Source organism: Ptychodera flava, unplaced genomic scaffold (assembly GCF_041260155.1).
Source record: "Ptychodera flava strain L36383 unplaced genomic scaffold, AS_Pfla_20210202 Scaffold_41__1_contigs__length_1339820_pilon, whole genome shotgun sequence".
Lineage (NCBI taxonomy): Eukaryota > Metazoa > Hemichordata > Enteropneusta > Ptychoderidae > Ptychodera > Ptychodera flava.
In genome coordinates, this window is record NW_027248363.1 from 990744 (window position 1) to 1013866 (window position 23123).

The 23123-nt window shown below is 38.1% G+C and overlaps 1 protein-coding gene across 1 annotated transcript; it reads right to left on the minus strand.

The window, feature by feature from the left end:
* Positions 1–4027: 4027 nt before the first annotated feature.
* Positions 4028–20101, minus strand: LOC139128029 (aqualysin-1-like). Its single transcript, XM_070693897.1, has 10 exons — positions 19994–20101; positions 19000–19117; positions 18755–18871; positions 18166–18289; positions 17878–17987; positions 16137–16278; positions 10851–11035; positions 8945–9116; positions 6987–7130; positions 4028–4123 (listed from the first exon to the last, which is right to left on the minus strand). The coding sequence occupies exons 2-9, from the start codon at positions 19108–19110 to the stop codon at positions 6991–6993; spliced, it is 1101 nt and encodes a 366-aa protein (XP_070549998.1). The 5' UTR covers positions 19111–19117; positions 19994–20101; the 3' UTR covers positions 4028–4123; positions 6987–6990.
* Positions 20102–23123: the final 3022 nt, after the last annotated feature.

Consider the following 23123-nt stretch of genomic DNA (forward strand, 5'->3'; position numbering starts at 1 on the left):
ATGTTACAATATGTCATTCTAAAGATTAGTAAATTATCTTTCTAATGACACCTAACAAGCCAGGTTATATTCTAAAACAGACTCAACAGATGACTTATAAGAAGACAAATTTAACAAAAATGCATGCAAATCTGCTACACTGTGATTTTGCGGTACCCTTCAAAATATGACTGTTACAAATGTAGATTCCCAATATTTTTTCTGTTAAAAGTCTATTTCATATTTCTGACATGTCCGTGTACCATATAAAATAGATTTAATAGCAAAAACGGCCAGATTTTATATGTCTAAGTAAAAAAATGGTAGAATTTGGTTTTAGCTTTGACTGCAATTTTCAATGTAAACTTTGGGGTACGGAGTAAGTTTTGGTCAAATTCCATGAAAAGTATAGAAGGTATTGCATGTTACAATATGTCATTCTAAAGACTAGTAAATTATCTTTCTAATGATACCTAACAATCCAGGTTATATTCACAAACAAGCTCTGCAGATAACTTATAAGAAGACAGTTTTAACAAAAATGCATGCAAATCTGCTACACTATGATTTTGCGGTACCCTTCAAAATATGACTGTTACAAATGTAGATTCCCAATATTTTCTCTGTTAAAAGTCTATTTCATATTTCTGACATGTCCCTGTACCAAATAAAATAGATTTAATAGCAAAAACGGCCAGATTTTTTGTGTCAAGCTAAAAAAATTGTAGAATTTGGTTTTAGCTATGACTGAAATTTTCAATGTAAACTTTTGGGTATGGGGTAAGTTTTGGTCATATATCATGAAAACTATACAAGATATTGCAAGTAACAATATGTCATTCTAAGGATTGGAATTATCTTTCTAATGACACCTAACAAGCCAGGTTATATTCAATAACAAGCTCAGCAGATAACTTATAAGAAAACAAATTTAACAAAAATGCATGCAAATCTGCTACACTCTGATTTTGCGGTACCCTTCAAAATATGACTGTTACAAATGTAGATTCCCAATATTTTCTCTGTTAAAAGTCTATTTCATATTTTTGACATGTCCCTGTACCAAATAAAATAGATTTAATAGCAAAAACGGCCAGAGTTTGTGTGTCAAGCTAAAAAAAATGGTAGAATTTGGTTTTAGCTTTGACTGCAATTTTCAATGTAAACTTTTGGGTATGGGGTAAGTTTTGGTCATACATCATGAAAACTATACAAGATATTGCATGTAACAATATGTCATTCTAAAGATTAGTGAATTATCTTTCTAATGATACCTAACAAGCCAGGTTATATTCAATAACAAGCTCAGCAGATAACTTATAGGAAGACAGTTTTAACAAAAATGCATGCAAATCTGCAACACTGTTATTTTGCGGTACCCTTCAAAATATGATTGTTACAGCTGTAGAGTCCCACAATTTTTCTGTTAAAAGTCTATTTCATATTTCTGACATGTCCCTGTATAAAAATAAAACTGATTTCAGACAAAACATTGCATTTTGAGTTTTACTGTAATTTGCAATGTTAAATTTTAGGGTAAGGGGTAAGTTTTTGTTATATTTGACAAACACTGTAGAAGATATTGCATAGTGCAATATGTCATCTTAAAGCAGAATAAATTCCCTTTCTAATGATACCAAACAAATGGGGTTATGTTAAAAAATGAGCTCAGCACATGACTTACAAGAAGACAGATTTGACGAAAATGCATTTGGCTTGGAAAATCGTGATTTTGCGGTACCCTTCAAAACATGACCATAACAGCTATTGTGTCCCTATATTTTTTTTTAAAATTCCATTTCGTATTCTTGGGATCCCAAGGGTTCTGAAAAATACAGGTTTGTTATCCTGTGGGGGGGGGGGGTGCACGTAGACCCCCTCTAGCCCACGGACTAATTGGTTTATCAAAAAGCCTACTTACAATTTGTACTTCAAATTTTTTTACAAATCACTGCAGTGATTGTTATTACAAACTACTCCAAATTTTATTAAAAATTGCGCTAGTTCAATTATTACAAATTACTCCAAAGTTTATTACAATTTACTGTAGTATTACAAGTTACCGCAAAATTTTATGACAATTTACTGCAGTATTACAAATTACGAAAGTATTACAAATTACTGCTCTACAGGGTGGTATGTATGAACGATGATCAAAATATAGCCAGTAACACTGTAGAAACAGGATCTCCTTCGTGACAGTTGCTTATCGCGGAGACGTCAATCACATTTATACAAAGTTCTGCCAAAGCGAGGCTATGTCGATTGGTCGTCGAGAACAAGCAAGAACAGCCATCGGAAGCTCGCCCTCGTGGTCGGATGTTCTCCCGACGAGAACGGTACGCCCGAACGCACCCTGTAAGAGGGTAGCGTAGAGAGCGCCCTCAGTCTACTTTCTTTGCAACTTTCTGAGAGTTTATGTACCTTCTTGACTATGAGACAAATATAAAATTAGAGCAACAATTGGTGTAAGGGCTGTTGACCTTTGACCCTTGGACGTTTACAGGTAACAACCCAGCACTTTCCAACCGAATAGTTTGTACAGTGGGTACGGATACAGCTTGGGACAGTGTCCGTTCAGTAAATATACAGAGATTACTGTTCACCACCCCCGACTCCAGGCTAACTCAAACACCTCGAATGGTATCAAGAGTGTTACATCCACAAAGAAGGAATATTTTTCAACTATTCTGCTCCCTGATTTCGTCTGAGATACTCCAACAAAGTTCTCAACACCAGTACCTGTCATTTTTAATAGTGACCAAGTCACAAAGTCATGATATAGACTCTTACATGAATCCTGTCACGCATACCGAACAGTTTGATTTTATTTATTTTAATAAAGGGAGCCGAGGCTTTTGGATTCTATAAAGCAATTAAGCTATATTTACAAGAGTATATAGATGACAAGTTTGCTCCATAAGGGAAAATACGATAGGAAAATGTCCGAAAGATAGATAGATAGATAGATCAAGCTGTTGAGGGAGTTATCAAACTGTCTACCCAACGAATATCCAATGCCAAGATAGCAAGACCGTGGATATATTTTCCCACGTACACACGTTGCCCTGCAACTTGCAGTCGACCATGAGCCTCTGCGTCTTTTTCCCCGATCGGACCACGTGACAGTTATTGTCAATTACGGGGACGGTGTTAGGTATGGAGTGCCCTTTCACGTGATCAGCTTATCGTTGGCATAACGCAGCCATGTTATAAAACAGTGACAAGAAACTGGATCGCCATTACGCGTGATTTGACATACAGCCCTAGATATCTGTGCATGGCTTACCGATCTCGTCAAGACATGCAAAAATAGTTTACCACGGGATGTCATCATGACTAGTCGGACAAGTTTGAGGAGAGTTGCTCATTATTTTTAGTAAGTTGATTTATATGCCTGAGTCTTCCTGGGGAGAGACTATGTACTTTTTTGAATGATGTGTCAAGGTTCAAGAAAAGCCATGGTTTTCTATACAAATGAGCGACTAACTGTACAGGACTGATCCGGCCTCACAAATGCACACCTCACAATTTACTGCCACTACAAAATGTTGCCTGGGTGAGCCAGTTTTAGCTGTGCATATCTAAAGTTGCTTTATCAAGTTTTTGAGGAAGGCGCTTTGCAGGTTTGACAACACAATGGTATCCCAGTCGATTACCATGTTTTACCAATGAAATGAAAAAGGAAATAACACGGAACACGAACACGGCTGTGATTTTGATGCGCCCCGGTCTTAGAAGTTACTAACACATTAGTCAATCGACTGTAAACTTGGCTAAAAGAGACAGGCACAAGGTGCATGAGTCTCTCACCCATGCTAATAACTCTCTCAAGGCGTTGCAATATTAACCCCAACCTGGATAGGCCAATCATGTACCGGTACAACAAGCGACTGATGAAGGAAGTGTCGTTGCACTCTCTTTATCATTTCTATAATATTAATTGAACCTGTAGAATCCCGTGGGCCTAGTTTTATTTTGGCAATCACGTGACCGACCCAACACTCCAACCATTCTCACAGCAAACAAATAAGTGAATGACAAAATATTTGTTATTTTGCATATTTATTCTTCTCCATTAATCTACAGACATAGAGTTTCAGAACAAAGATTTCTCAGCTGGTATTACATCATCCACTTAGAACTGAAAACAAAGGAAATTCACACCGTTAGCGAGTCTACAACCTTGGCCATTACACTATAGGAAAAAAAAATTGCGAGACTGGAGCGAGGAAATGACGCTTTCTCGCGATTGGTGAGAATCTCTTGTTATGCTCACTGCTCTTAGTGATAATTTTTTAAATTCTGACTGGCGAGCAGTGAAAAATGCACTCCTTTGTGAGAATCAAGTATGATAACATATTCTCATCGGTGAGACTGGAAATTTTCACCAAACACAGTGAGAATGGTGATTTTCAGGGTGAGAATATATCATACTCATTATTCATGGCTGTATCTTTATTAACTTATTGAGAGCTGTAATTGCTCACACCAAAATTTTAGCACAACATTTCACCAATTTTCATTAACTTTTCTGCATTTTTAAAAATAATTTTAGACCAAACGACAACAACTTTTAATTAGCTACAGTTTTAGATCAAACTTTGGGAAAAATCTGAAAAAAATTCTGGATCTGTAATAAAATGTATGTGTTATATTTTACGATGGTGACAAAAACTTCTTTGGCGCTCAAAGGGTTATGGTATTATGCGCCTCGAAAAGTGAAAGAGATAAACGCATTTGCTCAAAATATTGTATTTAGTAACATTTGAGTGAACCTTAATGCATAACAACCAGTGTAAATAATTTCATATAAAACTGGAACATTATATTCTTGGAATATAAGGTGGCTTGGCTGGAAAGGCTATTTTTGCACCAATTCTTTTATCAGAGTTAATGTCAATTTTCAAGTGTTAGAATCAAGATATTTAGTTCTACTTCCTTATGTAATCTTTTCTCCAAAGAATATAAAAATTGTTTATTTGCAGCCATGATTTTGAAATATGACATCAGTTAATATTAAAATTTAATTTTTCATATTTTTTCACATATTTAAATGTAATAATAATTGGATAGTACTAATATTACCAAATTAGTTATAAATATGTTGACAATATTAATTGTAAGATGTGTACGGCGGGATTTGTAAATAAAATTTGTTTTTATGATTTTACATGGGTTTACATATAAAAATTATTAAAAAATTCTTTCAAATTTCAAAATGTGATTTTTCAAAAAGTACTTCAAATATAGGAAAATTGTGCCATAATCATCAGTCTGTAACCTTTTTAATAGGCTGTAAAAATTCAATGTCCATATCTCATTTCAAAGATTGGATTAAATGGCATAAAATTATGTAGAAAACTGTTATTCTGTCAAAAATGTTGAAAACAAGCCATATTTGCACCCCTCTTTTGAAGTCACAGAGCAGTCTTTTTGGTTAATCTCACTTTTGACACCTCTTTGACACTCAAAGAATCTAAAAATTCAAGCACCGCCTTGTCATACTTTCCTGAAAAACAGCAAATAATGACTTTCCCTTTTCAAACATTTATTGAAAGCTAGGGGACCTGTACAATAATTAATACACTAAGGACTCCCCAACTTCTTCTTATTTGGTCAGTTTTTCAGAAGTTTCAACAGGCTATAACTCTGCAGTGCCTTTGACCCCAAATGTCTAGTTTTTTTTATTCCACAGAGAATGTTGACTACTTTTATATTTTTATAGTTTTATTGAAGTTTATAACTGACGCTCTAGCCTTTCCATCCACCTTAACCTACTGAAATGAGCTCAAACGACCCCAACGGAGTACGGAAAAGTCTTACATCTTACAGAGAATGGTCTGTTATATCTTTTGAGTGTGTCAAAGCCATCCAATCAGGTTATATCAGAGAGCCATTATCTCCAGAACGAGGCTTCTTCTGTTACAACATGGATGAAACCCTGAACGCACTTGTCAGTAAAATTATTTCATCCTAAGTATTCACCTGATCGGATGCTTTAAGGTAGCGGTAAAGGCTATTTTTGCACCAATTCTTTTCTCAGAGTTAATGTCAAGTTTCAAGTGTTAGAATCAAGATATTTAGTTCAAATTTTCAGGATAACTCCCTTAGTTAATATTTTCTCCAAAGAATATAAAAATTGTATATTTGTAGGCATGATTTTGAAATATGACACCAATCAATATTAAAATTTAATTTTTCATATTTTTTTACATATTTGAATTTAATAATAATTGGATAGTATTAATATTACCAAATTAGTTATAAATATGTTGACACTATTAATTGTAAGATTTGTACGGCAGGATTTGTAGATGAAATTTGTTTTTATGATTTTACATGGGTTTACATATCAAAAAATTATTAAAAAATTCTTTCAAATTTCAAAATGTGATTTTTCAAAACGTACTTCAAATACAGGAAAATTGTGCCATACAAATCTTATCTGTAACCTTGTTAATAGGCTGTAAAAATTTCATGTCCATATCTCATTTCAAAGGTTGGATTAAATTGGTATAAAATTATGTAGGAAAACTGTTATTCTGTCAAAAATGTTGAAAACAAGCCATATTTGCACCCCTCTTTTGAAGTCACAAAGCAGTCTTTTGGTTAATCTCACTTTTGACACCTCTTTGACACTCAAAGAATCTAAAAATGCATTTACAATAGCAGTCACGCATTCTGAATGCAAGCACTGCCTTGTCAAACTTTCCTGAAAAACAGTAAAAAATGACTTTCCTTTTCAAACATTTTTTAAAAGCTAGGGGACCTCTACCATAGTTAATACACTAGGACTCCCCAACTTCCTCTTATTTGGTCAGTTTTTCAGAAGTTTCAACGGGCTATAACTCTGCAATGCCTATGACCCCAATGTCTAGTTTTTTTATTCCACAGAGAATGTTGACTACTTTTATGTTTTAATAGTTTTATTGAAGTTTATAACTGACGCTCTAGCCTTTACCGCAACCTTAAGTGCAATGGTTTATTGTTTACAGTGTACTCACTTGTTCACTCGACATAGAGAAGTAGGTTTGGAGATCCTGTACCAGGGTTTGAAATTACACCGTTGGTGGCGTCTGCTGCCAATTTGGCCTTGCAGTTTTCACCAGTGTGGCATAGCCTAGCGCCCATGTGGACAGCGATGGCACCTGCGACAGAAATAAATTACGATCACATTTACCACATGCACATTAGCCAGTATACCAGTTGACAGCAGAATTCAATAGTTAAAAAAACGTACAAAACTTGTTGTGATAATCGTCTTCAGCTAGGGTGTCCAGTCACAAGTCTAGACCATTGCGACTGTCAATAAGCTGCAGCGAGATATTATGTAAGAAAACTGTGAAACACTGTTGCTCATACTGATATTGTATAAAATGAATCATAGGCAGAGAAATTCCATGAACGATTTTAGTTTGTCCTTTGCGTTTTGCCGTTTGCAAGGCTCGCCATTTTACCCAGAATCCGACATCTGCGAGTTGTGACAGTTGTCTGCCGCTCCTCAGAGGAAACGCCCAACGTTTTGCAAGGACCATGGTCCCAGCCGACGACGTAATAATTTAGTTACTGTTTTCAGGAGGTATTCTGTTAGTCGCTTTTCGGGCTAGTACCACGCTAAGAACCACGTCGATGATTGGTCAATAAAGAACAATAAACAACAGAACCAATAATATCCTAATAACAGCTATCTTTTGGAACAATTGTATCATAACAATATAATATGATATAATTATGATATAATTGTTCCAAAAGATAGCTGTTAATTAGTATATTATTGGTTCTGTTGTTTATTGTTCTTTATTGACCAATCATCGACGTGGTTCATAACGTAGTTGTTAGCGTGGTACTAGCACGAATAGCGACTAACAGAATACCTCTTTTCAGAGGCCTCCTTCATCTTGCTTAGATTTCGCACAGAAAATTTAGAGAAGCAATCAATTTTGAAGAAGGAAAGTCGAAACAGAGGTCTCTTCTTGAAGAAAATAGTCGTGTCATCGGCTATAAGAACCACCATGTAAAATACTTTGAGAAACTGAGATTTCGTGGAAACTGATCGTACTTAACTAACAATTGAAAAATCAGCAAAATGTGCCCGAATTTCAATTGTTTGATAAAAAAATCCCACTGCAAACACATTTCAAACACTAACAAGTTTTTCTCAATTGACATAATATTTTTGTCAAAAAACCCCCCACTTATGATAAGGCTTTGGGTTCATTTTTCCGACCCTTGGATGAAAGCTACCAGGAGTTAACGTTCAGCTTGTCTTTAAAAACTAACATGTAGAAGTTTGAAAAATGTTGAATAAGGCCAAAGTAATTAAATTCTTTGTTTTGCGTCCCCACCCGTCTAGGTTTTTAAGGTTTTCATGGAAAACACACAGTGTATTTGAATAGGAAATTTTAGGACATAACCGCTTAACTTTTCTGAACCCAAATTTTGTTACAATTTTTTATTTGCTGCCATCAAATTACATTGTGTTAATTTTCTTGTGTGTGTTTTTCGGCCGCTTAGACGCGTACCTTTTCCCATTTAGAGTGGACGCAAAACAAAGAATTTAATTACTTTGGCCTAATATAAATCCATTTAAAAATATGTCTTGACGCAAAGACAAAAAAATGGCATCACCTGCGTTAGACTTATGGCAAACTGGTCCGGCATCTTCAATCACTCAAACCGTTTATCAAATATTAAAGGAGAAGCCAGTTGTGTGTACACTTTGATATAATTTTTCTCGATCATGACATTATCGTCTATAGCACGAATGATGTAGCGCTGTTCAAATTTTATCTGCTAATCTTTGCAAAACGTTATATGCAACAGGCTTGTATACGTGCGATGCACAGCGAAATTATCAAACTGTTGCTCATATTTTAGAGCTTCCATCGAAGCTGACCGCGGCGTATACGTTGCAGTACTTTTATCCTTCCATATTTGCTAAAAGACAATAATTCGAACTGACCTGCAACATGTGGGCAAGACATTGAGGTACCACTCATAGTGGCGTAGGCGGTATCGCTAGTATGGTATGCGCTTCTAACACTTGTACCGGCAGCGAAGATATCAACGCAGGAACCAAAGTTAGAAAATGATGATCTTCTATCGAAACTGTCGGTAGACCCTACGGTATCAGCCTGGTAACAAAACGGAGGTACAGAAAAACAAATCAAGTTGACGAAGACGTTTAATTTGTTACTGTTCCACACTCCTTTCATAGTTTAACGTGCATTCCTTTCATCGAACCACTTTGATACGATAGACAGCAGCTGTGACTGCCCTAAGCTTGTTTGACATGCAGAAATAAAACAAATGTTACCACGACATTAATTGTGAAACAAGACGAGACGCTGAATCACCTAAACACATTCACAGTAGTTGTACAGGGTTGACGTTCCGTGTTTGCAATACTGTGGAAAAGTAGTGGGTGCATCAGTCAAACTGCTGATCCGTTCCGACAAGCGTGTTGTTTGTCGAAATGAACGTACTGCCAATTGACCCCCCCTCCCCTTTTGTTTTGGACGTTCCTCTTCGAAGGAATGCGATTATTAGTGTTAGACCGCACTCACAAACACCTCTGGAGGGGCCGGGAAAGTCAAAAAATGTTATCAGATTTTTTTCAAATGCTCGACTAACAAATCTACAGTGCGTTCAAACTCCCGTGCTGACTTGCTTTAATTATGAAATTCCCCTTATCAAAGGGATCGGACAGAAATTACAGGTGGGCCGCAATTATTTTGAGCAAGAATTTTTGAACGGCAATGAAATTTCATGCATGCCTTTCGGGGAGAATCACCATTTTTGCCCAACTATTAGCCAAATGTGGCCGAAATAGTGCTTCGACCAAAAATACAAAATCACAATACATGGGATTCTAACGGGCAAACTATTTACATATTTGCCTAAGAACAAGCGATATCTGTTCATTTATATATGTTTGATAATTTATGTAAATTCACTTTGCTTGAAGTGTGGCAGGTAAAAAGTGCTTGTGTGTACAAAAATTAGATTTTTTGACTTCATCGATAATATTGATTCACTAACACGATTGGAAGTAATTTGGGATAATTGGATTTTCATATTTTTCAAATTTCTCAAAAGTGTTAGGTGCCACATAGCTGAATGTTGCAATATGGCAAATTACTTATAAAACAAGTGTGTAATATTAAAAGAAAAGCAGATGAGATAACATTTGTAGAATAAATCGACATTACTTCACCATCCATTATCCCACATAAGTTCCAATCGTGTTCACTATACATGGTAGTCTATGAAATAACTATGAACAATATTTTTCTAAAAAAAAAAACTAGCAATATCTGCGCATTTATAGATGATTGCTAATTGATATAACTGTACTTGATTAGCATAGGGTGTTTAAACTTTTAATTACGCTTCAGAGAGTAGAAAAAGAAACTGCAGTACACAAAACAGTACACAAAACAAAACCACTCAAAAATTAGCCGAACGCTTTGGCTTAAAATTGACAGCCCAACTCATATTTCATATCGATCAGAGATATCTTTGTTTCGAGTCCCCCTTTAATTCCCCAAATCCCTTCAAGTGCCCCCAACATATCCTTAATATTTTCAAGTCCCCGTCAACCCCCTTCCAGAGGTGTTTGTGGATGCAACCTTAGCGTTGGGCAGTTATTAACTGTGTAGCTCTGCTGATTTTCATAAATACACATTAGTTGAGACGTCTCGCTTACCATATAGATGTATGCAAGTTTGTGCTGTCAGAACAAAGACTCTGGAGTTTTCTCGTGGGTTTCCTGCGCAAGCGCACTCCCGTGCTTTACTCTACTCTACGTGGATACCTGTAGACGTTTCAAAGTCTCTACATGGCTGGGCTAAATTTATCTAACATACCTCTTCAACTCTGGCTGGGGATTGGTTGCAAGCGTTGGCATTAGAGTTACCAGCGGACACGGCGGTTGGGTAGCCAGCGGCGATGACATTCTTGACACCGTTATCCATGGCTGTACTTGCACCACCTCCCAGAGACATGGAGACAACTCCTCGTTGAATTCCACTTGCAGCTACGGCATCCAAACCTGAATAGTTGAAATATTTAAGGTGGTATGCGCCTCGAAAGTGAAAGACTGAAACTTTTGCTCAAACTTTCCTGAAGGAATATTTCAACCATTCTCTTTCAAAATGAAGAATAAAAATCGGGGATTACAGTGCAAATTTCTGTGGACGGGTTGAAAATTCCATATTACCGTGGAAGGGGGCCCCCGGCTTTTCACAAAATGCAAAACATATTTATACATCACTTTGGACGGAGTAGAAGATCTGTTTTGGAACGAGCTCTGTTTTTATATCCTCTGAAACAGTTGTCTGTCCTCTGACTGATAAACATGTAAAGTTTGTGAACACTATGATGCTGACTGTCAAGATACGGTTATGAGATAGGACAGCAATAGTTGACTATCATGGGTCTACCAAGAGTTGTAGTGATATCGCCCTCTACGGCAAGGTTTGGCTGTAAGCCTCGTTCTGGTAGACAATGGACAATATGTCAAGGCAAATTAATCAATTTAAAGATACAGCTAGTTTTAAATTGACTTTTTTATTTGGCCAAATAAACTAATTTGTCAAACACATAACCTATGATGAAATTACAATATGATATTTTTTGCACAAGTAACTACTACTAATAGCCCACTCCAGTGGTTTAGTGTACGTCGGGTGTCAAATATACAGACCAGATATGAACTGAATGGCCTCGCGTGCACATTTTGTAAAGTACTTCTTGGGGTATTGGCTTTTATGAAGAAGGAAAATGTTGTCAATAGATGACAAAATTTGTTCCCGAATTTCTCAAAATTAAATAGTTGGACGATAAAATCACTTGCACAGTCTTTAGATGGTTGTAAGGTTGCTGTGAACTGTGCCTATGACAAAGATAAAATAATGATGGCGTAAATAAAACATACATAGAGACATACATACATACAGATGACGGACGCCGTGTCATACTATAAGCACACATTGGTATACCAAATGTATGCCAAAAAAAATAAATAAAAGCAAAATCAGCTTATAAAGATTGGAAAATTTACAGAATTAAAACTTTTACAAATCATTTACATTACATTGTTTTTATTCCCGAAATTAATCCAATCTCTCTAAATTTGACATTATCCCCACTGTATTACGCACTGAAAAAAAAAAAGAAACCATTTGAAAAATTATGATCCAACAATATCTGTCGATGCAAGTGCAAATGGCTGAGCAGGCTCTTGACTGGCAGAGGTCGCGTTTGCGTATAAATTCTGCATATTTCACATAAAATTGCCATGTAGAACGAGTTGACCTACTTCACAGTATCTCAATGCGCCCAAAAACGATACAATCATCTGTGCCGCGCCGTGTAGCAGCAAAATGAGTTCGTGACCTTTGAAGTACGCGTTTCAAAAAATAAATACCCATGGGAACCTGCTCACCACGCCACGCAACTCATGTACAGCTGACTATGGTGCACTTGTCAGGCGATGGTCGATGATTCTGGTTATTGCCTATATTGTCAAGTTCAATGCCTAATTTACGGAAACACGAACTCTGTCTAGTGTATTCGAAGCTCTGCGTACAGGTTGTGCACACGGCCTCTACCACGTGGTGTCCTGTGGACAGTGTGGTACAAGCCGCCGCACCAGGAAACGCAGACCTATTGTACGCAGGAGCTAGCCTACTGCTGCTGATTTAACATCAATGCCAACATGGAAATCTCATGAAAAATTTGTTATTGTTGGTTCTGTAGCTAATACAATCTTGAAAACAACTTAAAAGACACAGACTGTCAATACGTCGCCATAATATTATGCTGATCTCAGGGGAACCATGCCGGAATATAAATTCGCTGACACACACACAAGATTGAAAAGTGTCACTTTACGGTAAGCGTCATAATATTGATCAATGCATTTTTCTCTGAGAATGAGATGTAGCTACATCTCATTCTCAGAGAAAAATGCATTGATCAAATATTATGACGCTTACCTTCGATAATCTAGCTTTTGGTTCGCTATGTCCAGAGTAACCCACACGATTCTTAAAGTCAAACGTCGACACGACGACATCAACAGTCAAAACTCAAGATTAGCGATCAGCAGCGCGGCCGAGTGACTGAATTCAGAAATCACTTTGTGTAAAATGTTTTAGTATAGCGCCCTCAAACATACTTATTTAGCCTGCCATAGACTTATACAGGCCACAAATTTTCTTTTACTCATAACTTGATAAATTCGCAAAGCACAACCACCAAAAACTAATCAGTTCTTGCAAATTTGAAGAACAAATTGTGTGCGAAATGTGATCGGAATCTGCCAAGCCGTTTTTGAGATATCGTGCTAACAGACAGACAGACACACACAAACGCCTAAACCATAACCTCGCTGCGCGCATGCGCACGCGAGGTAACCAAATATGAACTGAATTGCCTCGCGTGCACATTTTGTAAATACTTCTTGGGGTATTGGCTTTTATGACATTACATTGTTTTTATTCCCGAAATTAATCCAATCTATCTAAATTTGACATTATCCCCACTGTATTACGCAATGAAAAAAAAGAAAAGAAACCATTTGAAAAATTATGATCCAACAATATCTGTCGATGCAAGTGCAAATGGCTGAGCAGGCTCTTAACTGGCAGAGGTCGCGTTTGCGTATAAATTCTGCATATTTCACATATAATTGCCATGTAGAACGAGTTGACCTACTTCACAGTATCTCAATGCGCCCAAAAACGATACAATCATCTGTGCCGCGCCGTGTAGCAGCAAAATGAGTTCGTGACCTTTGAAGTACGCGTTTCAAAAAATAAATACCCATGGGAACCTGCTCACCACGCCACGCAACTCATGTACAGCTGACTATGGTGCACTTGTCAGGCGATGGTCGATGATTCTGGTTATTGCCTATATTGTCAAGTTCAATGCCTAATTTACGGAAACACGAACTCTGTCTAGTGTATTCGAAGCTCTGCGTACAGGTTGTGCACACGGCCTCTACCACGTGCTGTCCTGTGGACAGTGTGGTACAAGCCGTCGGCCTACCACCGTACCGCCGGGAACGCAGACCTATTGTACGCAGGAGCATGGCAGGAGCTAGCCTACTGCTCCTGATTTAACATCAATGCCAACATGGAAATCTCATGAAAAATTTGTCATTGTTGGTTCTGTAGCTAATACAATCTTGAAAGCAACTTAAAAGACACAGACTGTTATTTTCTCGATCCGCTATCTGCGGACTACGTGCTGAAGTACATTGACTGTTCATGTCAACGATCGTTTCTCCCTCTGCAGAGTTTCTGTATCCCGTTCAACAACGCTGTACCTCGATCACACGATAGTGACGCTATGTAGCTGTGCAGTATTGAAACTTATCATAAAATGGCCACCTCGTCTAACAGTAACACGTATTGTCAGGATTATCGTACGGAAAAAAGACTGCAAAACTAAGACTTATGAATCTTCATCAGAATTGAACACATCATGATTGTACACGAGTATCAACCGTGAATGCACGTTGAGCTCGGCAGTTACACAAGCATGGTACGCTACATGCATAGCCCTACGAGTATGGCGACAGTGTCCGGCTTTGGCTACGCCGCCTACCGGAGGTGGGAGGCGGCGTAGCCAAAGCCGGACACTCTCGCCATACTCGTACGGCTAGCTACATGCACTGCCGCGATGCCGATCGTATGCATTCCAAGGCCTATCCCGGAATTTGTTTCACAAACAACCTCAAAGGAGAGCAAACATATTCTATGGACAATGACGAATACGTTTCTTGGCGAAGCAAAATCAAAACAGTGCAGCAGTACATGAAGTAGGTCATGGCCTTGGACTCTGTGCACGAACCTGATTGGACACTTCAATACCTTTGACCCAAAGTTATTATTCATCAGCACTTCCATGCCATGAGGCTAGGTAGAGAACGTATTACGTACGCAGTGTACGCTGTGTGTTAGGAACGCACACAGGGAATGCACAGCGTACACTGCGTACGTACGCAGGGCTAGCGAGAGAGTTGCCGACATCGACGGTTATTTACGAAAAAAGAATAAAAGACTGGCATTTTTGGAAGCGATCGAGTAGCTGCGGTAGGCAGGATACGACTTGGGCCCAAGAACGCTGAATTTCGGCAGTAATTTGGCTTTTTACGTCAAGTCCAAAAATGGATTTGAAGTCACCAACTCTACGTACGGGTCTTTGCAGGGCTGTGGTGAGCGGGGCTATTAATAGCTGTAGCGGAACACACAGCATCGTACGCAGGGCTAAGAATGTATGTACTCATTTCTGGCGATCGAGCAGCGAGGGAAACAATCAATACCAAGGATGAAGCTAATTTGCTAAACGATATTTTATCTTGAATAGTGAGTTGAATGAGTAATAAAATATCATATTTTTAATGTTCAATACGAGGTTGAAACACGAGGGACCGTGGTTGAAACCAGAGCTATCCAGCTGTAGCCAACCTGGACAAGCACATTTCACAGCGCCCTCAAACAGTCGATTGTTTTCACTTGTCATACGCGGCGTAACAGAAAAATTAAAACTTTCATAACTTCATTAATATCCAAGCCACGCCCACCAAAACCTTTTCAGTTCTAGCCATTTGAATTCTGAAGATGTCTACCAAATTTGACTGAAATACGTTCAGCCGTTTTTGAGAAAATGGACCAACAGACAGACAGACAGACACACAGACAGACAGACATCGCTGCGACATAACCTCGCTGCGCGCATGCGCACGCGAGGTAAAAATGAACTCAGGGAAACAAATCGCTCATAGTTTGTACCATAGACTACCATGTATAGTGAAATTCCCAAATTAAACTTCTAGTATCTGTTACCTAAGTTTCATGCATTTCGCAATCTTCAGACAGACAGTCTGAACTACAATATCCTTAGCTGTACACTCTCATTTGGATGGTTAGGCCTGCATTCACTGGTTCTCGCATCGTTATACCGGTAATTTGCATAGCAAAATTAATCAACGAACACGAAAGGGTTGACGTAAGAGGGTAGACACCTCACTACTCATTCATCACTCTCAAATGAATTCAAAGGAAACGTAGACTCTTGCATCAGACAGCATGGTGGTTCTGATATAACCTAGAAGTGTCGTTATTCCGGGACAAACTTACCAGCCACAATGTCGGACGTGAAACCAGACCCCTGGCAGTTGAGGACACGCACAGAGTGGACCTGTGCGTCCACTGCGACGCCAACAGTTTCACCGACGGCAGTGCCACCGCAATGGGTTCCGTGACCATGGCAATCCGCACCCTGAAACAGAGACGCACGACATGTCGCTCATGTTGGTGTCCACCCCGTTTGGATTTTACGAACAGTTGTACATCTGCGCGTTATCCATATAAAAACAATACTTTGGGTTGCTATCATGCTACGTTTATGAGATACTTGGAGCGTGTACAAGCTAGAGAAAGGTCTTTCCTAAAACCTATATATATCAAAGGATGTTTAACTGTTTTAGAAAGCGCACTACTTTCTTCGATTTAGAAGATCGTTCGATTCTGTCCTACGCTGTTCGTTCCCTTTTTTTAGTTTGCTTAGCAAACGACGTTACAATTAAGATTGAAAGAGAAATTTGTACATGGCACTTTAAAAAGCATGTCGAATAGAACCGTTTTGAGTTTAATGATTGCCCGGGAATGATAATGTGTAGTTTTTAAGCATTTTAAACTGTCATTAGGGAACAGGCATTATTAACAGAAGAGGGCGGGAAAGAATTTTTTTTTTGGGGGGGGGAGAGGAAAAGCTACGTGTAAATTGGGGGAGGGAGGGGGCTTGAAAATTCCAGAGTTTTTTGGCCTACAATTTTTCGCTCAGAATTAATGGAATTATACCGATAAATCAAGTGAAATGGACAGAAAACAAACAAATAAGCCATTTTTTCTGAGGCTATTCAAGGAAACAAATATGTTTCAATCACTGACGAATAAGTGAGTGCTAGCGAGTGACTATAATGCTGATTGTCAGAGTGTGGCACGGCAAACGACAGCGCCAGTCGACTAGCATTGGGACTCTGAATGCAGACAATGGGCTGGGTAAAGAGGTTCAGACAAATTTTTAGGAATCTTGCTTTTGTGTTGAACTGCTTCCACAAGTTGCCCTGAGGACTCCAATGCATAACACGTTATTATTTTTTGTGTAATTTCAGTATCGTATCTGTAGTACATCTGCGCACGTCTGATCACCATATTCCAGTAGATTAAATTAGCATTAAATGTCAAAAATATACACATGCACAAATACAGCTAGTGTCGTATAGGAAAAAGGTTTTTCATAGTTTGCTCCTCAGGCAACCATATATAGTGAAGTCATAATATCAAATTTCATATCTACAAACGTAATTTCAATCACCGTGCTCTTGTCAAGTTGATTCATGCTTAAATTTAGATATACTAATGGCTCATTTCTTACGTGCGTATGGCCTTTATAAAATCTTAACATTTTGGCTAATGTTGCTGGGAGGACAGACGCCGCGAAGCGCAAAATCAATGACGGAATATTACTGATCTCTTCCGCCCCTGGCATCACGACTATATATAGTGTACTAACAGAATATCCTAAAGGATGTGATTGTGGCCTACGATGCAGGTGGCTTATATGTTACAAGAGCTGACAGTTGACATATATGACAGATGACATTTTGCCTTGTATGGTGATTGATAATAGTGACAATCTCATTAATAAACACTGCGTTAAATAAATTATGTATTATAAAGATGCTAACTTTTTCTGAAATAATTAATAGTTCAGCTCTTTACTGAGGACACACCATATGGACCTTATCACCCAAGGGAAAATTGACGCCACAACCCCTTTTTGTACAAACGATTTGGAAAAGTTACCATGACTTACATCCCTACCACTTTCGAAATCGAAGAAAGGATGGGCACGCCCTCCGAATTCCACATGGGTGTAGCGGATACCAGTGTCAGCAATAAATACATGAGCTCCGGAACCCGTACCTGTGCGTGGAATAAAAAAAAACGTGCTTGTCTGTAGATTTACAAAAAACTATAGATTTCTCGAAAGAAGTAAGTCTTGCCATGTCAATTTAAATTTATTTACACACCTGACAATTATATTAGGGGTTTCCTGTTGAATACAAAACACATTTGAATTATCCAAGACAATATTGCTTACCATATATATCCATTCTTCCATCGAGTGGCAGGTTTCGTTGATCAATACGATCACATCCCCATTCAACATGAGCTGTCATGATGGAATCGTCCTCAACGTATTCAACGAAGGGCAGACCTCTCAGCTTGATGTTTAAACGAGAGAGAGAGAGAGAGAGAGAGAGAGAGAGAGAGAGAGAGAGAGAGAGAGAGAGAGAGAGAGAGAGAGAGAGAGATATATATATATATAACAATACTGTTTTATATATATATATATATATATATATATATATATATATATATATATATATATATATATATATATATATATATAACACAATATTGCAGGACAAGATATCCCTAGGAAATCCCTAGTGGATTAATGATTAATGAATGAAAAGACAACAACTTGAACCAAGCACGCTAAGACACTGGTTATTTAGTTTAGACTTGAATGTATGGCATCTCCATTAACGGTAATTGGTCGACACCCATTTGCAATTTGCTGTGTAGCAGTTCTGGTGCAGGGCCATGAGGTAAGCATGCAGATATTTCTCATTTGAATTTGGAAAAATAATGCTTAGGTCTGAAGGATAAAGTAATACACTTACTGTGTTTATAGAACCAATATGCTCAACGACGAAGCCGTGGAAGACCCTTGTGAATTTACGGAGAATTCTGAAATTTCTTGTAAGTTTAGCAGTGACGCTTGAAACTTGAAATTCATCCTGAATACGTAAGAATGCACAAATTCAACAAAAAAGTCTTCTTATTTACATGTAAATATACATTACCCCAACACAAAGCTTGCATAGTAGCAAAAATAAAGGCATAGTTATAATTCAGGGTTAATCACCTTGACCTTGACGAAGTATCTGTTCTGTACAGCATCCTTAGACTGTAAGTAAGGCGCCAACTTTGCAGCACTGGCTGCGGTGACAAAGAGTGCCAGAAGGACAATACGCATCTTGAAGCTTGAGAGAGAGAGAGAGAGAGAGAGAGAGAGAGAGAGAGAGAGAGGAGAGAGAGAGAGAGAGAGAGAGAGAGAGAGAGAGAGAGAGAGAGAGAGAGAGAGATTATTATTTTAAAAAGTTATTTTTTCAGACTTAGCTTTGTTTCCTTTACCGTTTATACAGGACTGTTGTTCACCAGATACGCACAAAAAACAATTGCCGCAGATGCCCACTCGCACCGTCGCTTGTTGTTTTGTAGAAACCGTGTGCAATGACGTTGTCAGTGAATAAAGTTGGACATATGAGATCCAGAATAAATGTTCTACATAACAAACGTATTGAGAAGGTTGTTTCGCCGGTCTAATTTATTGTCTCACGCTGCGCATCCGTTATCCTCTCTGAAGTAATGCCCTATCTACTGCATTCGTACATAAACATATGTTCGGACTGAAGGGCAATGTGTCTGTTGCTGCAAAGAAACCTGTCGCGAAAAAGACATGCCTGCAGCTGTTTCGTACTTGCAGTTCGTTAACGTGTTCGGAAATATTTTCTTCGATAAAACAGCGGAGCATTTGTATGCGTACGCGTGAGTCCCCCAGATGTTCAAAGCCAACTTTAAAACTTGTCGAAACCTGTTTCTTATATAACACCGAAGAGGCTGGAATTTATCGCTGTTTTTGGGATGGGACAACGGGGCGTTGCAAACATTATATTAGAGAGTTAAGATGGCGGTCTAACATATGGCCTGTACTGCACTTGCAAAGTCTGTTGACCATAAGTTGAAGTCTTTTTCCCTGCGTGTTCTACCCCGAAAATAAATTTGAAAATGTAGCGTATATATCATGACTGACAGAAGTTATCAGGGAAGATAGAAGAAAAGCAATTTTTTTTCCTTACCTCCGTGGGTTTGAAGTCCTATATTGATGTGACGTCTACTGAGATCTCTGAGTTTATGAAATGGTGACCTTACGATGACTCGTCTACATCAGGTGCTTATCAGATACAGTTCACACGCGACGTTTTCTGATACCGCCGTGCAAATTGTGAATTTTTGTCGATAACTCAATAGTTTATCTCCACAGAAAATGACTGTTGTGATGTATTTATCCTAAATGGGTTACAGTTGCATCCCTCATGTTCCCACGATGGCGTTTTAGAATGATATAATAATCAACTCTCTTCGTGTGAAAAGCTAAAAAAATACTGTCAACTTCGAAGGTTTTTAACAGTCCCGGACCTCAATACAACTTCGTGATAGTTCACGAAACCAAACAGAACCCGTCCAAACCACAAACAACACTTTCAAAACAATAAGAAGGGTGATCGAATAAGACGTAAAATTTACTCATTTTTCGCACAGAAAGAGATAAGAATGTTTAAATATCTCAATAGTTGTTGAATCTTGGAAAACTCAAATTAAAATTATTTTTTGAAAGATAAATTTTGCAGAAAAAGAACAGTCCCTGCACTTCCAACTCACACGTAATACTTTAACAATCATTTTTGAACTAAACTTGCCAGCTGTTGTCCGCTGGATTGCAAAGAAAACTGAGCACTAACAACATGAGGTTATCTTAGGCTTCTTATCACTGATTGGTTGCCTTGTATTCCATGTATAAGATGCAGGCCACATCACGGAAGCTAAATACAAGAGTGATGTGGCCTCTTTCCTAACTTGTGGCAGTACATCCACGCCGGGAACTAATCGTGGAACAAGGTGTTTACCATATGCACAGATCTAATTTCCAATGAAGCTCAATCAAAATCGAAAATTAAGTTTTGGTTCTGCCCATATTTGATGGTACTATTTTTTGGTAAATTCTTCCGCCATTCCAAATGCACCGTATATACCTTTGTTTATAACAGCCGACAGCGGTCATTTAGCGCCAGTACGACAATGTCAGGACTGTATTTATTCAAATTGAAAATGCGATATTTGTTAGTTCGATGAAATTCGTGTATTCCTTAGCGTAAAAATCGATTTCCGATACGTTTAAATGAGTTTGAAATTACTTAATTGAACTCGTGCCAATTTACGGCTGACGTTGAAATGCAGGTAACGCGAAAGTATTTAAATTCTCTGTTTTGCGACAGGTAAAAATTTGCAAGGTGAGGGGTCGAGAATTAAAAACCTTCTAAGAAAATTTCACACGCTCATTTTTATGTTCTTAATTGTTTCCATATAATGTTAATATCCTGTCAATAATGAAATACTTTATTCAACTCCATAGTAATACTGTAATGTCACATTATTCTGCGAACATGCACGCGTTTTCACTGCATTTTATATCTGCAAACAAGCATTCATAGGGAGATGATTGAATAAGTGTTGAACGGAGACTGAACAAAATGATAACAACAGAGTAAAAAATGAAATATAAAAATTCTGAAAAGTAAAACTGAACTCACCGGGAAGGGTGGAGATAAAACTTGGTGGAGTAATTTGCTATTTGCCAGAACAATAAAGTGAACGTACTTGATGTGGCCCCCTAGTTGTACAATAAAAAGAGAGTCTAACCCAGAGAGTTACCAATCTTCCATGATAATGCGATACGGACAAAGTGTAATTACCTTTTCGAGTTGGCTAAGATCATGTAGCTGTAGAGTCAATTGTAAAGTGTAACACTACTCCCTAATTGCACGTACTGCAATCTGCAACCCCTGCAACAGAACACCAATATTGCAGCTTATAATGCCAAGCTCCATGGTCTCGGTGGTGAAAATTTTTATAGAAAGGAGAAAACTGGTCGGAGACAGAAAACATATAAAATCACAATAAAATGAGACTACATTATGCTGGACAGTGTCAACTTTTTAAAAGCTGATCAAGGCTTCTTTGTTGATGGTGGATGTTGCCCAACGCTGATGTGATGCACATCAAGTGTCAAAGACGAACGCTCTTCTTCCCACTATCACTGGCATTTCGCCTGGGAAAGAACGTGTTTTTATGGAAGCACTACTCCCTACAAACCTAACTGAAGGCCCATCAATGTTCTTCATGTCAAGTTGTCTTTTAAGGACCATTCGCCATTTGTGATCCTTAGAATCATCTGGAGAAACCAAGGTTTCTCCGCGTTTTAAAAGAAAGAGTAGAATCGTTATTTTTGATTTCGCGTTTTCTCATGATTTGTCTAAGCTAACCGGCACACGTTTTCATTATGAACCGCCATTAAGTTTACAAGATTATACACATGCTCTCTGTGCAGGCGAAAAAAAAGAAATATCTGACCAGGGTAACGCTAAGAAAACGAAATACCAGATCAGGGTAACGCTAGATGTAATGCTTATTTAGATTTATCATGTGTGGATTATTCAAATATTGCTATAAGCTTTGAGATATTGTCGGAGTACATTCATCCCTAGTAAAGTTTTGTACGCAAGTATACAAGGTGCAGTTTTCCTCTGAGTAACTATTTGCAGTCGCGTGAACAAGACAGCCAGGGTTGGATGTGGGAACCACATCGTAACTCTCTGGTTCGAAAAGCAGCCATACTTTTATAGTCAGACCGGAAAAGCACCCCCATTTCTCTCACAAAAGCTAGTCTCAGTGGAATTCATGTCAACTTAAACCATCTACATGTGTGTTGCTGCAGCAGGAGGCCGACCAAGCGTTTTTCAACTAACTGCCTTAGATCCTCATGTAGTCCGAGTCGACTAAGGCTGAAAAAGCGTGTACAACAGTTGATCTCATGCCACCAGTGAAACGAGATTTTTTCAGATCAGAAAGAGTGAGAAACAATGCTATGGAAATCGACTATCCAATTATATTACTGATGTTTTTTAAAAAAGTCAAATTTTGTCGTGCATTTCAATCGAGTTTAGTCACACAAAACCCATAAAATATGGACTTTAGTGAACTTATTTTTTGAGCGCTCACTGATAACTTCAGTGTCATCTGTTTATCTGAACATTTTCACGACGCGACATTAACCATTATCTTGTCTGAGATACGGGAATGGAGACAAGAGGAATGTATCGATGGATTAGGTCATTGAAGAAGATATCAAGTTATAAAGTGAGAACAATT